Here is an 18,257-nt window from a genome sequence, read left to right on the forward strand (position 1 = left end):
ACAAATATCAAGATATAGACATTCTGGGACTACTTGAAACTTTTCTTAGTGATGTTTTTTCTGATTCAGAGATATGTTAAAAAAATCATTATCAACTGTTTAGATGCGATAGGATATCAAATGGTGGTGGAGATGTGTTATATGTTAAGTCTACAATACCATGTGAATTAAGATCTGACTTAGAATGGGAGGATATTGAGTCAATATGGCTTGAAATAAAACTTGACAAACAGAAACCATTTCTGGTGGGTTACATCTATAGGCCACCTTCATCATTGGCATCATAGAATGATAAAATTAAAGAAATCCTTGATAAAAATTTATTGAAAACAAAGAATTAATTCTTTTTGGAGATTTCAACTATAATTTTGTTACAAATTGCTCAAATAATACAAGGTGGAATAATATTATTAACACATTTAACCTTTCTCAACTTATAACGCATCCTACAAGAGTCACACCATTGACTTCAACCACTATTGACCACATTTACAGTAACCATGCAGCCACATAATTTTTCCTACACTGCAGTCCCTATACTGTCTATAAGCAACCATTATCCTATATTTTTCACACGACGAACAAAGGTCCAATGCATGCCACTATAAAATATAGGTACTTAAAGAACTTTAATGCAGATAATTTTGTACATGAATTGTCAGACCAGCCATGGTCTCTCATTAACATATGTAGTGATCCAGATGATGCTTTAGATACATTTAATAAATTATTTTTACAAACTTTAGATAAGCATGCTCCATACAAGCAGAAACGAGTAAAACATAGAAACCAAACTGATTGGTTTAATGATGATATAGCTGATGCAATACAAAAAAAGGAACTATGCAAAAAAGAAAAATGATAATCATGACTTCCAATACTGGAAATCACAAGTAAAAACATTAACACATAAAGCAAAAACAGATTTCTTTGAACAAGAGATAAACTCAAACAAGAAAAACCCAAAACCCTAAAAAATTATGAAAAAACTTAAAAATTCAATCTGGCAAAACAGAAAATCATCAAACAAACTACATAGATGATGAGAATGGTTCACCAATAACTGACCCAAAATCAACAGCAGAAACTTTTAACAACTTTTTTGCAAATATATTTAAAAAGGCTGAAAACATTAATGAAACATCAGATTCTATGAAAACCGCTTTAAATGCTTCTCTGAAATCTGACACTCTAAATCATTATAATAAATTCAAAATACCCTTTGTTGAAATAAGTTATGTCAGACAAAAGTTGGACAGTCTTGATATAACAAAAGCAACTCGTTTAGATGGCATAAGTGCAAAATTCCTAAAAACAGCCTCAGACATCATTTGTAAACCTTTGTTCTGTAATAAATCTAAGTATAGAACATGGAAAATTCCCAACCCAGCTTAAACAATCAAAGGTAATACCCGTCTACAAAAAAGGGTCAAAATCAGACAAAATAACTAGAGACCAATATCAATACTTCCACTTATTTCTAAAATATTGGAAAAGCATGTATAAGACCATTTGAAATGCTTTCTAGAAAATAATAATTTACTTTTCACTACACAGTCTGGTTTCATAACAAGCCACTCCTGTGAAACAGCACTTACAAATATAGATGATAACTGGATCAATGCACTAAACAATGTCGAACTTGTTGGTACACTTTTTCTGGACCTATCTAAGGCATTTGACTTAGTAAACCATAACCTACTACTTGAGAAAACTACCTTATTATCATCTCTCTTCACAAGCTATAAATTGGATTAAATCATATCTTTCAGAAAGGTATCAATAAGTAAATGTTTCTGGTGTATTATCTGAACCAGCTGAAGTTGTCTCAGGTGTACCACCAGGCTCAGTCCCTTGGGTCCCTTCTATTCATTATATTCATCAATGATCTACCATTTCATATCAAACAATCAATTACTGACATGTTTGCAGATGACACTTCTCTAACAACTACTGGCAATACTTTACAAGAAGTAAACACCAACCTTCAAAAAGATCTTGATAATGTTAACACATGGTGCATGCAAAATGCAATGGTTCTGAATGCTCAGAAATCTAAAGCTATGCATTTATCAATAAAAAGCACAAAAACAGATAATAAGCAACCACCTACTTTGTTTCATAATAACCAAGAAATAGAATATACAAACACTGAAAAACTACTTGGAATGTATGTAGACATCAATCTTAAATGGAAAACACAGGTCCAGTCAACTATAAAAAATGCAACTCACAGCTGTATTCACTTCTTTGACTTAAACAGTATTTAAATCTTCATTCAAGAAAACTTTTTTTTAATGAATACATACTGCCTCACTAGGACTTCTGTTGTACTATTTGGGGAAACTGCAATAACGAATTACTATCTGATGTCATTAAATTTCAAAAAAGGGCAGCAAGAATACTCTTTGACAAAAATTTAGAAACAGAATTTTTCAGAAAATCATTTGCACAGTCTGCGAAAAATACGCAAAGCCCCAGCCCAAGTCTAGTAAAAAATCATTTGGGCTAGCTAAAAAGGCAGGGCACATAGTCCGACGGTCTTGCATTGTTTTGGAAACCGAAATGTTTATAAATAGCATTTTAAACACAATGACTGGGAGGGATATAACATATTGATTTTCTTCGAGGTATTGACACAGGATTTTCCAATATACGTCGATACTATTTATAACCGCCGAGAGGGGTATAGCATATTGATTTTTTTCGGGGTATTGACACTGGTATTTCCAAAACGCCAGAGGGGTAAGCTTATTGAAATAATGCATAGACATTTTAAGCCAATCAAATACCGCGTTATTAAAATGTCAAAATGGCGCACATGTTGAAATGGACGCCGGGCTGTAAACCAGGAAAGGGTTTTAAGATTGAAGAAAGTAAAAAAAACCATCTAAACAGGAATATGAAAAGAAAAGAACACGCAGTTTCCAAAGCCATTGGAGGGTGGGCGAGAATGGTTGAAATTTGAAAACAGTAGATTCTGATAGATCTATCAACACAGACAAACTTTTAGAAAGTTCTCCTCCAGTCCAGAACAAGTATTTGCTGAAGAGGTATATTGCTACTTTTTGAAACATTTTTCATGAAGTTGTTAATTGTTTACTATTTAAAAAAACAAACAAGCAACCAGAATTCAGCTCTTTACCTTTACAACCCATGTTCAATTTTATACCGCAGTCTGACTAACCATATTTTGTATTTTGATACTGAAATCACTTAAAACTTTGAATAATAATTATAAATTGACTGTTCCGATTTCAAAGAAAAGCTATCCATTTCACAAGTTTGCCATGTTAGCTTAGGTTTGAATTTTAATATACTTATAATATTAAAAAGTAAAACATTTGTGTTGTTTTGAAAAATTTTATTCTTATTTAAAAACAATGAATTTCACTTTATTTTCCGTAATATTTTCAGCATCATAACCTAGGGGAATGTTCTGACAGAGACAGCGACTCGGATTATGATTCTGGTATAGATGAAGATGAGCCTATGGAAATGAGTCAACAAGAAGTTGAAAGAAACCTATCATCTTTCAGTGTAGAATATCAGAAATAAATGTTATTCAACTGACAAAGCTTTTTATCAATTTCTTCATATATATAAATTTGAAAACCTGGCCAAATTATGAAAAATTTTGTATGAATTTTCGGGCTACCTAAAATTTGTTCGGGCTATGTGATATTTTAATGGACCAAGCCCGAATGTCTTTGTCCATAAAAAGTTTTTCGTGCAGACTGTTTGCATAGTCTGGACCAAAAATATGGAATGACATACCAGTACGTATAAGAAATTCCGATACTCTTTAGAAAATTCAATCAGCTTATATCAAATGGCAGTTTTCACCTTAAACTAGCTGTTGATTTATTCCTGTTGTATAAATTACTTATATGTGTTTTTATCATTATTATATTACTATTGTTATTGTTTCTTTTACTTTTGTCCCATATTTTCTCAATAGGAAAATTTATGATTCAATGATGCCAAATGATGATTTCCTACTCCAATTGAACTTAAATTTATGTATATATATATATATATATATACATATATTTTAGTTATATATGAGCCAATATGTATTAGATAATAATTTCACTTAAATTATCATTTGAATTTCCATAAGTATAATTATTGTTTTAAACAGGTACTAGATATTGTTTTCAACTTACCTATCTGTTCATATTGCACTTTTTCTCTTTATTATTATGTTGTACAATCATATCATTTTTTGCTTTATCAATCATTACTTCAATTTAATTGATCTATTTTAATAATATTTGTGTTTATATGTTGTGTATTATGTTGTGTACATGTAAACCGATTATAATTATGTTATGCTGAGGCCTGCATGGAAGATCGGGAACCTGAATGTGTAAACCTCGTTAAATAAAGTTCCTACTTACTTACTTACTTTCTTCGTCCTTCTACACATGTTTCTTAACACTTTAGTGGTCACATTTTTGCATCAATCATCATCAAACTTGGTAAGGATGCTTGTCTAGGTGAAACGAATATGCGTCATTCTTGGATAAAAAACTAGGTCACTGGAGCTAAAAATAGAAAAACCTTGTTAACACTCTGGCTGTCACATTTTTGCCTCAATCATCATCAAACTTGGTCAGGATGCTTGTCTAGCTGATAGCTCAAATGAGTTTGAACATAGGTCATCTCGGAGGAAAAACTAGGTCACCGGAGCTAAAAATAAAAAAAAACTTCTTAACACTCTAGTTGTCACATTTTTGCCTCAATCATCATCAAACTTGGTCAGGATGCTTGTCTAGGTGAAAGCTTGGATGAGTTTGAACATGAATTATCCCGGATGAAAAACTAGGACACTGGAGCTAAAAATAGAAAAACCTTGTTTACACTCTAGCGGTCACATTTTTGACTCAAGAATCATCAAACTTTGTCAGGATGCATGTCTAGGTAATTGCTCAGATGAGTTCGAACATGGGTCATCTCAGATGAAAAACTGGGTCACAGGAATTAAAAAAAAATAAACACTCTATTGGTCACATTTTTGACTTAATTGTCATAAAACTTGGTCAGGATACTAATGTCTAAGTAATTGCTTGGATGAGTTTGAACATGGATTATCTCGAATGATAAACTAGGTCACAGGAGCTGAAAATAGACAAATCTTGTTAACACTATTGCGGTCACATTTTTGACTCAATTTTCATCAACCTTGGTCAGGATGCTTGTCTAGGTAATTGCTCTAGTTATGTTGAACATGGGTCATTTCGGATGAAAATCTACGTCACAGGAGCTAAAAATAAAAAAATCTTGTTAACACTCTAGTGGATACTGTTTTGATCCAAATATCCTGTAAATTGATCTGAAATTTTGTTTTGATTTCTAGGTCAAGTTTGAATATGGGTTACCTGGGGTCAAAACTAGGCCACACTGCCAAAATATGGAAAAACCTTGTTAACATTCTAGTGGTCACATTTTTTAATCAATTGTCATCAATTGGTAATGATACTTTTCTAGGTAATTGCTAGGATGAATATGAACATGGGTCATCTCAGATGAAAAAAACTAGGTCACCTGAGCTTAAAATAGAAAAATCTTGTTAACATTCTAGTGGCTACTGTTTTTATCCAAGTACCCTGGAAATTGGTCTGAAAGTTTGTTTTGATGATTTCTAGGTCAAGTTCGAATATGGGTCAACTGAAAAAAAAACTAGGTCACACTGGTCAAATATGAATGATCCTTGTTAACACTCTAGTGGTCACATTTTTGACTCACCTGTCATGAAACTTAGGCCAAATGCTTGTCTAGGTAATCGTTCTGATGACTTTGATGGGTCAGGTGAGCGATCTAGGGCCATCATGTCCCTATTGTTAAATATCTTGTTTTTAATTCCCAAAACCTGGCTCATTGTCAACCTATAAAACCCTTTTTATGCTGTTTTTTCTCTCTTTTGTTTTGGAATGGTATGGATGGATGGATGGATTGAAGGATGTATGTATTTAACATATGTATGTATGTATGTATGTATTGATGGATGGATGGATTAACAAAAATAGGACATATTGTGTAAATGATGCCATAAAATTAATATATCATTGCAGAGGAAAGATCTTGCGATGTATCCATAACTTTAAATGGCTTGACAAAAACTCTTTCAAATGCTTATACATACGTTTCAACCCTCACATCCTATATACAAAATGTGAGTCCAAGAAGAGGGGGTACTGAAGGTGGTACAATGTTGACCATCACTGGGTCATATTTTGGGTAAGTTTAATTTTCTGACAATTCATGTATAATGTTTGGTTAACCCTTTACCTCATATATATGTGAAACAATGCACTTTAGACCCCCCCCCCATATTTTTAGATCTAAAATAGTGGAAAAATGTCCTATTGGGGCCCAAACACATGTTTTTGTTGAGAAATGTTGCTAAAAAAGTGAGCATTTTTTCAGCGCAGCTCCCCATCCAAAAGATACATCAGAGGGTTGCCAGAAGGGGGATGTGCCCCCTTCTGTTTGGGGGGGGGTTGAAGGGGGGCGGAGTCCCCCTCAGCGTTAAGAAAATTTTGGACTTGTGAGAGGCTAAATATGACCCCAGGTCGATCAAAAGATAACATGTAACCAACACTGAAAAACCTTTGACTCTATCTCAATCCATTGAGAAGTTGCAGCACTTTGAAATAGATTTTGATGGAAAAAATCGAGGCAAAATAGTGATTTTTGGCAATATTTGAGATGTCCCCTCGTTGCCATGGTAACGGGAAATTTGTGACTGAGCATGTCATTACAAAGACAATGGTCCAGTCAACATTTGTGCTAAGTTTGATTAGTATTCAAGCATTTTTCATAGTTTCATAGCAGTTTGAACTTGTACACTGATTCTCATAAGAATTGTGAAATTGACAGATCAAAAGTCGAAAAAATCGATCTCCTTAATAGGGCCTATTTTCGAAGATTTCGAAAAGTAGAACCCTTAAATGAGACAATTGTGAAATCTTTTGAACATCAACCAAATACTTTGCGAGTACTACTCTCTGAAAGAAGCAACCCTAGTTGTCAAATTTATCCTATTGTAATGTACGCTACTATCAGTTTATTAATTAAAACATTCCGAATTTCATAAGAAATATTAAACATATCCACTTCAGAGAACTTTATTTTTGCCATGTATTCATTACATTTATAAAATAACAAAATATTTCACTATGAAACGCTTGAAATATTTTTTTCTTGAGCTTGCAAAGTTATCGCGATAAAACGCAATTCTACAAAAGTACGTTTATTTAAAATGCGGAATTTTTGATGATTGATTTCATTTGTATGATTCCATTTATTTGTTCTTATGTTTTGTTTAAACATTACTTCAATAATGATAATGTGACGGAAAAAAACTTTGCAAACAAAATACATGACTAAAATTTTGTGGTAGAGTCTGTTTGACAGAACATCAATTGTCTCGGACATTACGTAATCCAGTAAAAATATTCGTTGTGGGTAATAGTAATAGTTATTATTATCATCATTTTATTATACAATCATTTTTTAAGTTTAGACTTAATATTATTAAGTGTGTTCATTTAAGCTTGAGTTAATAGCATGGGTAAATAATATTGCACAAACGAATTAAATTACGAGTATAACTATGTATCCGGCATACAAAAGAAGTTATATACCTGTCCTTATATTAATATCAATGTCATAAAACATATTTACTGAGATCGTGGGCATATATGCAGCGTACAGAATAACAATACATATATTACAATTCATGCCTTTGATATTATTAAGGCTACATCAAATTTTAAGATTTGAACAGAACATTTCAAAATAGACACCTTACTAGCCAATATTGAGATAAAATGTATTTTAATTGTTAATTATTATGTGCTTCCTACGTAGTTTAAAATATTTCAATTACAAAGAGCCAACATTGTCTTTTCCTCTTCTACACTTGTAAGTGCAATTACTACTTATTTCTAATACATATTTCACCATATTATGACTGTAGAGATGAAGAAATTTTTCAAGATCTGCGTGTAATGTTCGATACTAATATTGTAATGTTTGATACATCGTTGTTATATGTTGTAGACGCTATCATGTGTATAATATTGTAGATGATATATTTTAAACATGTCAGCAACTATGTTTATAGTATCTGATAATATTTTCAGTTATAATATGTATGTTTATAATAGTAGTTTTTTTTTACTAACGCGGTGAAACGTTATTAGGGTTTGAAACTGATTTAGATGATAATCAACAATATTGCCTTATATATATTTACGCATTTAAATTACAAACACCTATTTACTTAATTTAAACAATATATAATTATGGAATATTTCCTCAAAACAAAAGCAAAATCGCTGAAAACATTAACAAATGTATAGATTGCCATCAGAATAATTCAGTAATGTTCGATACGAAATGTAGTGAACATTACAATACCTATTATGAAAGGCATATCACTTATAATCTATATCTAAACAATTTCAGTAAGAAAACCTAGCATACAGATTCTGGCTTTAGAAGAAAATAAATATTAAACGCATTACATCTTTGTTTTTGTAGTTACTAGAATCTGATATTCAGTTACTAGATTCTAAAGCCTTACTTATACAAAATTAAGAAAATTTGATTATAACTGTAAAAAATACAAGGATGTATACATTTATGCTGCATCTATGATTAAGTATAACACAAAAATGACTAGTTTAAGTCCTGGTTAATTGAAAATTAAGTATACTAAAGCCATGTTACATTTTTATTGTATTGAACATTACAGTCACATACATTACAGACATATGTGTATATAGATATATTAAAAGATTCATGGGTACAATTCTTTAAGATTTGGTTATTATATATCCCTCCAAATGTAAATCATTTATTAAAAATTCCTTATTTGGGAAATAGTGCATAGAACGTACTAATTTTTAAGTAGCGAACATTGCATGCTTAAGTCATCATCTGGCACAGGCTGTCAAAGTAATAGAATCTCGGTTAATTCTTAGAATTTATCATAAGAAAGATAAGTCTGGCTATAGTAGCATAAGTATTTAATTGTAAATAAACATATAAACGACTTAGATTACTAAGTTATTTTCAGTTATGTGCGGCACTTAATTTACAAGTCGCGTACATTACCGATGCCAGTAAATTTTGGCGACAGTTCTAAAACATTCTACATTTGACAAAGATCAGTCTTTTCAAGTGGGTCAAGCTTCGAAAACAGATAAGAAGACATACATACTCCTGCACAAATTAATTTTTTGCCGGAATTGTATAGGTTTTTGGGGTTACACTAGCTCAAACACGAATAATCCAAAATGGCGACAGTCTCGAACATTACACTTCCAATAGCTTCCCTCATAAAATTTTGGTATCGAATGTGTTATCAATGAAGTCTATGGATCAAAAAATTCCCTTATATACCTTTTGCACGTTAGCTATCAAAAAGCAAGTTTTTCTGAATCGATTATGTTCAGAGTGTGCAGCGACATCAATTTCACAATTCGCGTGAGAATTAGTGGTAACAGGAGGCATTTGAGTGAAAACGGCCATTTTTCACAATATGCTCATGGGGGAAAGGATTAAAGAAAAGAAACATTCAGTTTAAACACATTAATGTTAGTGTTCCTTTAGTGCATAGGATTGCTAACAGGTGATTAACGTAGCTCTCATAAAAAACTGTGTAAACACTATGTTTCGGACTGTTACTGCATTTCTACTACTGTTTAGAACATTGAATGAAGAAATCTAATAAAAGTTTCATTCATCCATTGATAAATTAATGCCCAAAATATAGTTACAGGTAACTATTCTGTCAAAAAATGTTCCTGCCAGACCAACCTTAACCTTTCATTGTCCAACTTCTGGTTGTGAAAAGGATAAACAATATGTTTGTAGGTATTTTTATATTCCTTTTTTTTCTCTTGACATTACCCTAAGCCCTCCATCCTGCCAAATGCAATGTCACCATCAAAAATCTCCTCATGCGGACTTATTGTAGGCAACCTGAAACTTGTGTATAGACGCCACCAAATTCCCACGAAAATTCATAAAGTAAGACCTTATCACATCTAGTTATACTACTATTGTCTATTTCATGTGATGTTGAACGGAACCCTGGCCCGGATTATCCTTGTGGAACCTGTGGGTCTGAGGTCAAAGATTCTGACCATGCCGTTGAATGTGATAATTGCTGCATGTGGTTCCACATACAATGCCAAGGATTGAACAGCACATTGTACCAAGATCTAACCAATAGCAATACATCCTTTGCATGGACATGTACATTATGTGATGATTCAAATCTTTCCGATATTTCAAGCATCCTCTCAATCTCATCACATAACAGAGTCTCACCTCCAGTAGATGAAAATACAGAAACACCTAGCTCTGTAAATCTCAAGACGTTTATATGCATAAACTGCCAGTCAATAGTCAACAAAAAACATGAATTTCAATATTTGTTAATAGATCAAAACCCAGATATAGTTACAGCCACAGAGTCGTGGCTAAATTGAGAACACTTTAACAGTGAAATTTTCCCACCTGAACTTGGCTACACAGTTTTTTGCTGTGACAGGCTCAAAGGTAAGACGGTGGAGTATTTATCCTTGTTAAAAACAACCTCCTACCAAGTGAACAACCAAAACTAAGCACCAATTGTGAAATAATTTGGATAAAAATAGAAATCAAAGGTAGTAAGTCACTCTTTCTGGCATCTTATTACAAACCACACAAACTTGATATGAATAGCATTTTAGAATTTGAAAAGTCCCTTGAACTTGTGCGTAGCTTGAAAGACACAAAATTAATCCTTGGCGATTTCAACCTCTCAATATTAAATTGGGACTCTTAACATACACCATATCTTAAAGAAGGCTTAAACACAACTCCTGTGTATGTTAAATTCCTAACAGATCATTGATGATCATGTACAAATTGTCAATGAAAGTACACGAAATGACAAAATTCTTGATTTATTGCTCATTTCAAACCAAACTCTTGTTAACAACGTCAAGGTCATACCTGGCATATCAAATCATGACATCATATCCACAGAAATATATTCTAGGCCTACCCTCCTCAAAAAAACGTACTTGCACCTTGTATAACAAGGCAAATTGGACGGAGTTGAAAACTTTCATTAAAACCTCAACATCTGAAATACTTCAAAAAGCTGAATCTTTATCTGTTGAAGAACTTTAGGCGCAGTTCAAACACACACTTGAGGATGGCATATCAAAATTCATACCCACTTAAAGAATAACAGCTAAACCATTTTTGCCCTGGATAACAAATCCATTAAAAAGATTATTTCATAAAAGAGACCAGCTCTATAAAAAAATTAAAAAACAAAAAACAAATAAAAATAAATCTGATCATGATCATTGATGGCTAAAATTTAAAATCGCAAAAAAGCTAGAATTAAACAATCATATCAGTCTTACTTAGAAAATATCCTGAACCTTGCAGATGATGATGCATAAAGTAAAGTCTGTACAAAAACATTATTCACACTTTAAAAAAATCTAAACAAGATTCACAAAGTGTGTCTCCATTAAAAGATCAAAAGATTTCAATCAGTTTTCTCACCAATTATACCACTTGCACTTAAAGATGCATACAAAAACTGAGACTCATGGATCCCAGGAAATATTGTCAGTACCCACAAATGAATGACATCAACATCAGTAGGGCAGGTGTACTTAAGCTCATTGCCAACCTCAATGCCAACAAAGCTGCCGGCCCTGACAACATTAGACCAATTGTCCTGAAGGAGCTGAGAGAAGAGATTGTTGCCATCGTTGCAGTTCTTTTCCAAAAATCCCTGACAACTGGTAATATTCCCAATGACTGAACCAGTGCACATGTATGCCCTTTCTACAAAAAAGAAGGATTTTCTTCAAACTTTGCTCAATGTTCACCTCAACAAGGGGTTGTGCAGGACCATGTTGCCCATGTGTCAGCTCAAGGTCAAGGTCACAATTGAAGGTCAAATATCAAACAATCAAAAATTAGACAGTATGTTGTGTTTACTCTGTAAGTCCTATACTAATTGAAAGATTTTCTTTAAACTTGTGCAAGCTTAAGATCAAGTCCACACTTGAAGGTCAAAAATTGACTTAGAAAATGTTCTGAAATTTTAACATGTACTTGAATATTTCTAAAACTAGAACAGATAATCATTTGAAACTTCAAATATATACAAAGTGTTGCAAGTAAGATATGCAAGTCAAGATTCTTAACTAAAAAAGTGTGGGGGGATAACTTTATATTGGTTACAGAAAGCTCAGATGACGAAAATTCTACAATTCCATTGAATTATGACACAATTTATGCCCCTTCTAGGCTTAGAAAATGTTCTGATATAGACAGTATTGGTAGATAGACCTCATTGGTTAGATTTGCAATGCAAAAGAACAATAACTCTGCCTTGCCTAATTTTGGAGTAATTGCCATTTGTTCATTTCCATACTTGTTACTTTGTCTGGGACATAACTCTGTAATTACAAGAGATATGAACAAAATAGTTTGTAGGTAAATAGATTTCAATGAGTAGAAGTAAAGTGCAAAGAACAGTAATTTTTATTTTTCCTTGCCTAATTTTTGAATTATTGCACTTTGAACTTTGTCCGGGATATAACTCTGAAACTACAAGAGGTATACTTTTCTGTATCCAAAACCTAATCAGGGAGCATCACCAACTGACTTAAATTAGCTTTGATTTTTTTAAATGACAATTATTTGTGAAGGTCGGATACTTTAAGACCTATGACCATGAAAAATATATTCTTGTTTGCTTGTACACATCAATCATATTCACTAATTACACAGGTGAGAATGCCCGAAGGGTCAATTGTTTGTCACAGCCTTTTAATAGATACTTAAACACTTAATTTTGTACATTTGGGCTGACATTTAGTGGCCGCAATATATGAAATTGTGTTTAATGGAATTAACTTACATAGTAAAAATCATTGGGAGGGATTTTATGCGCCCGCTTAATAAAAAAGTCGCTTAATAAAGGTGGACACAAGTACGATGCTGACTCAGTGTGTCTACTAGTTGATACAACAACATATGAGCCCCATCACGACAAAACCAACATAATGGGTTTGCGACCAGCATGGATCAAGACCAGCCTGTGCATCTGTGCAGTCTGAACAGGATCCATGCTGTTCGCTTACAAACCCTATTACAATTACAGATACAGGTAGTGAACAGCATGGATCCTGATCAGACTGCGCGGATGCACAGGCTGGTCTGGATCCAAGCTGGTCGCAAACCCACTATGTTGGTTTTGTCGTGACGCGGCTCATATGTATATTATTTTGTAATGCATGTAATGAAAATCTTTTAATTGTTAAAAGTAGAATAAATGTATTATGTAAATAGTAAAATAAGAAAATAAAGGGGTCTTATACGTGGTTCCTAAAATACAGCTCAGATTTTGTACCTTTTGATATCTGATTTTACTTAAAATCCTTATAAAAACAATTATACTATGAAGTTGAAAAATAACACTTAAAATAATTTTATAATTCACTGACATGAATGTTACAGGACTGTTCCGGGAAATGTTAAAGTTGAGATTGATGGTACTGTTTGTGTTGTGTCTAGTGTTGTTGATACTGAAATAGAATGTGTGACAGGGCCCCACAGAGGTTCTATTAACACTAAAGTGGATGTTGAGGTGTCAGGAAACGGAATTGCTGGAGAGGTTTGTTTGTGTATTCTCTTTGTTAATCTCCTCTTTGTTAATCTCTACAGTTTGTTTTATTCTAGTGAAGACATTGCCAGTGTAATGCTACAGGGCCAAAAAACCTTTGTTTGTAGAGGCCTAATATAGGCTATTTCCCAACCAAACTAGCCTCATTTATTCCCAAGTTTGGTCCTCAAAATTTCCCAGTCTTTTGAAATTTCCCATAGGAGTTGGAACATAATTAAATGATGGTGTTGAATTGATGTCTTTTATTACCTTATTAGTATTTTCTAGTGCTTTTTGCTTTTCTATTTTGAAGAACTTGTTAAAATTTTGTGTTTTATATGAGACACCTTTTTCCAAAGTACGCAAAAATCATGCATATTTTCCCCAAGAAAAAGGCTGTGGCCCCTTCTCAAAAAATGGTGTTTTGGCCTTGTGTTAAGTTCCATCCAAGTGCAGACTGAATAAAACCCAGCATGCAACAACTTGGTATGCTGTATAGTCTCTAATTAACGCCCTTGTAGTTTTACATTTTCCTGTAGGGCACTAAATAATATACATAATATATCAAGCCTCATATAGTCATTAATAAATGTAATCATGCTATACATTATATACAAACAATATTCACATTATAAGTAAAAAAAAATATATATGATTTATAGGTACTTGTATATAACATTTAATTTTACTTTACCTCAGCCATATCGAAAGCATTTACTTTTTTTAGCTTTTTTTCGCAGATTATTGCAATAATTGGCTTATACTTAATAATTTGACAAAATATCCATTTAAACAAGACCTTCTTAATCATTTATCTGACATTGACATTAAAATAACCTTAAAGGTCATGGTCAAATTATTTAATTTAGGTTAAGTTGTCATTATTTTGTTATTTATCTATACTTGAGAACAAAGGAGGTCTTGAATAATTTAGATGTGACCTTGACCATCAAGATCAGATGATTTAATTTTGCTTAAATTTTCATTTATTGACATTTGTTTATTGAAATGATTCATTAATGGAAGAACCTAAAAGTGTGAATAGACAGTTCTATTAAAGGGCAATGACAAAAATATTAAAATGATCTTACGTACTCAAATCATGCTAAAATGACTTTTGATGAAGTGTCAGCATGAATTGCTGTTTAAATTATATATATTGTGGGTTTGAAGCGTAAATATATCAATATATGTTGAAAAAAATTAAAACGCCAATAGAATCACCAAGAAGTTTTTAGCTCTACTTTTTTTTTTTTGAAAAAAAAAAGTAGAGGTATTGCTATAGTCGCTGCGGCGTTGCCGTTGCCATTCCCAGCCGCAAACTTGTACCTGGATCATAACTTTTTTATTTCGGCGTCCGTCGTCATGAGTCAACAATCGTCTTCTTCTCTGAAACTACTGAGCAGATTTACTTCAAATTTGGTCTGTAGCATCCTTGTGACAGTCACACTAGAATTTGCTCATGTCATTCCAATTGGCTCCTTTTAGGGGTCAGCAGAGCTAAAAATAGAAAAACCTTTAAACATCTTCTTCTACAGAACTAATGATTCGATGATCACCAAACTTTGTCTGTAGCATTCTTTGGTTGTGTTTTATCAAGTTTGCTCATATTTATTTGATTGGTCCCTTTTAGGGGTCTCTAGGGCTAAAAATAGAAAAACTTTAAACGTCTTCTTCTACAGAACTAATGGACAGATGATCACCAAACTTTGTCTGTAGCATTCTTGGGTAGTCTTTTATCAAGTTTGCTCATATAAATTTGATTGGCCCCTTTTAGGGGCCACAAAAGCTAATAATAGAAAAACCTCTAAACGTCTATTTCTACAGAACTAATTGATGGATGATCACCAAACTTTGTCTGTAGCATTCTTAGGTAGTCTTTTATCAAGTTGTTAATATTATATTGATTGGCCCATTTTAAGGGTCTCTAGGGCTAAAAATAAAAAAAAAACCTTTAAACATCTTCTCCTACAGAACTAATTGATGGATGATCACCAAACTTTGTCTGTAGCATTCTTGGGTAGTGTTTTATCAAGTTTGCTCATATTAATTTGATTGGCCCCTTTGAGGGCCGCTAAAGCTAAAAATATAAAAACTGTTAAATGTCTATTTCTAGAGAACTAATTGATGGATGATCACCAAACTTTGTCTTTAGCATTCTTAGCTAGTCTTTTATCAAGTTTGTTAATATTATTTTGATTGGCCCCTTTTAGGGGTCTCTAGGGCTAAAAATAGAAAAACCTTTAAACATCTTTTCCTACAGAACTAATTGATGGATGATCACGAAACTTTGTCTGTAGCATTCTTGGGTAGTGTTTTATCAAGTTTGCTTATATTAATTTGATTGGCCCCTTTTAGGGGCCGCTAAAGTTAAAAATAGGAAAAACTGTTAAATGTCTATTTCTAGAGAACTCATCGATGAATGATCACCAAACTTTGTCTGTAGCATTCTTGGGAAGTCTTTCAACAAGTTTGCTCGTAATAATTTGATTGGCCCCTTTAAGGGGCAGCTAAAGCTAAAAATATAAAGACTGTTTAATGTCTATTTCTAGAGAACTAATGGATGGATGATCACCAAATTTTGTCTGTAGCATTCTTGGGTAGTGTTTTATCAAGTTTGCTAGTATTATTTTGATAGGCCCCTTTAAGGGGTCTCTAGGGCTATAAATGGAAAAACCTGTAAACATGTTCTCCTACAGAACTAATTGATAGATGATCTCCGAACTTTGTCTGTAGCATTCTCGGGAAGTGTTTTATCAAGTTTGCTCATATTAATTTGATTGGCCCCTTTTAGGTGCCACAAGCTAAAAATAGAAATACCTTTAAATGTCTATTTCTACAGAACTAATTGATGGATGATCACCAACTTTTGTCTGTAACATTCTTAGGTAGACTTTTATCAAGTTTGCTTATATTATTTTGATTGACCCCTTTTAGGGGCCATAAATCTAAAAATAGAAATACCTTTAAATGTCTATTTCTACAGAACTAATTGATGAATGATCACCAAACTTTGTCTGTAGCATTCTTAGGTAGTCTTTTATCAAGTTTGTTAATATTATTTTGATTGGCCCCTTTTAGGGGTCTCTAGGGCTAAAAATAAAAAAAAACTTTAAACATCTTCTCCTATAGAACTAATTGATGGATGATCACCAAACATTGTCTGTAGCATTCTTGGATAGTCTTTTATCAAATTTGCTCATATTTATTTAGGGGCTGGTAAAGCTAAAAATAGAAATACCTTTAAATGTCTATTTCTACAGAACTAATGGATGGATGATCACCAAACTTTGTCTGAAGCATTTTTGGGTAGTCTTTTATCAAGTTTGCTCATATTATTTTGATTGGCCCCTTTTAGGGGTCGCTAAAATTAAAAATTGATATTCATTTAAAAGCTATAGTTACAGAACAAATTGATGGATGATCACCAAACTTTGTCTGTAGAATTCTTTGGTAGTCTTTTATCAAGTTTGCTCATATTAATTTGATTACTGCCCCTTTTAGGGGCCACTAAAGCTAAAAATAGAAAAATAGAAAAAACCTTTGAACATCATTTCCTACTGAAATAATTGATAGATGATCACCAAACTTTGTAGCATTCTTAAGTAGTCTTTTATCAAGTTTACTCATATTAATTTGATTAGCCCCGTTTAAGCTTAAGCTTAAATACCCCAGGTCATGGCATTTCTTCAAATTATTGTTTAAACATGCATTCTATGCTCAAATTTAATATTAGAATATATTGACATTCCAACACTGGAAAGCAGTTGTTTCTGGTGAGCGACTAAGGGCCATCATGGCCCTCTTGTTAGAATTGCGTGTTGCTATTTATAGGAATCGCGTGTTGCTATTTATAAGAATTGCGTGTTGCCATTTATAGGAATTGCATGTTGCTATTTATAGGAATTGCGTGTTGCTTTTTATAGGAATTGCGTGTTGCTATTTATAGGAATTGCGTGTTGCTATTTATAGAAATTGAATGTTGCTATTTTTAGGAATTGTGTGTTGCTATTTATAGGAATTGTGTGTTGCTATTTATAGGAATTGCGTGTTGTTATTTATAGGAATTGCCTGTTGCTATATATAGGAATTGCGTGTTGCTATATATAGGAATTGCGTGTTGCTATCTATAGGAATTGCGTGTTGCTATTTATAGGAATTGCGTGTTGCTATTTATAGAAATTGAATGTTGCTATTTTTAGGAATTGTGTGTTCTTATTTATAGGAATTGTGTGTTGCTATGTATAGGAATTGCGTGTTGCTATTTATAGGAATTGCGTTTTGCTATTTATAGGAATTGCGGAATTGCGTGTTGTTATTTATAGAATTGCATGTTTCTATTCATATATATATATGTATATATATATATATATATATATATATATATATACAAAAAAGGCAAACAAAACTAATGTGACAAGACAGACCAACTAAATTTATAAAAAGGAAACGTTAAGATATGTTCAAACCTTTCTATGTTTGCTTTTAGAAAAAGTAAAAAGTTAAACGTTGCCCCCGCCTGGAGGTGGCTCTTGTTAAACAAGTCAGGTGACTT

General features: G+C 32.7%; 1 protein-coding gene across 3 annotated transcripts in view; it reads left to right on the plus strand.

Moving 5' to 3' along the window:
• LOC132756357 (fibrocystin-L-like) overlaps positions 1-18,257 on the plus strand; it is a 230,449-nt gene that overhangs the window by 142,928 nt on the left and 69,264 nt on the right. For all 3 annotated transcript variants that reach the window (XM_060747413.1, XM_060747412.1, XM_060747414.1), the window contains 2 exons: positions 6,078-6,243; positions 13,558-13,714. In XM_060747413.1, coding sequence (XP_060603396.1) covers positions 6,078-6,243; positions 13,558-13,714 — 323 coding nt within the window. The remainder of the gene's footprint in view (positions 1-6,077; positions 6,244-13,557; positions 13,715-18,257) is intronic.

The sequence above is a fragment of the Ruditapes philippinarum genome, unplaced genomic scaffold (genome assembly GCF_026571515.1).
Source record: "Ruditapes philippinarum isolate M1 unplaced genomic scaffold, ASM2657151v2 ctg1014_1_1_1_1, whole genome shotgun sequence".
Taxonomy (NCBI): domain Eukaryota; kingdom Metazoa; phylum Mollusca; class Bivalvia; order Venerida; family Veneridae; genus Ruditapes; species Ruditapes philippinarum.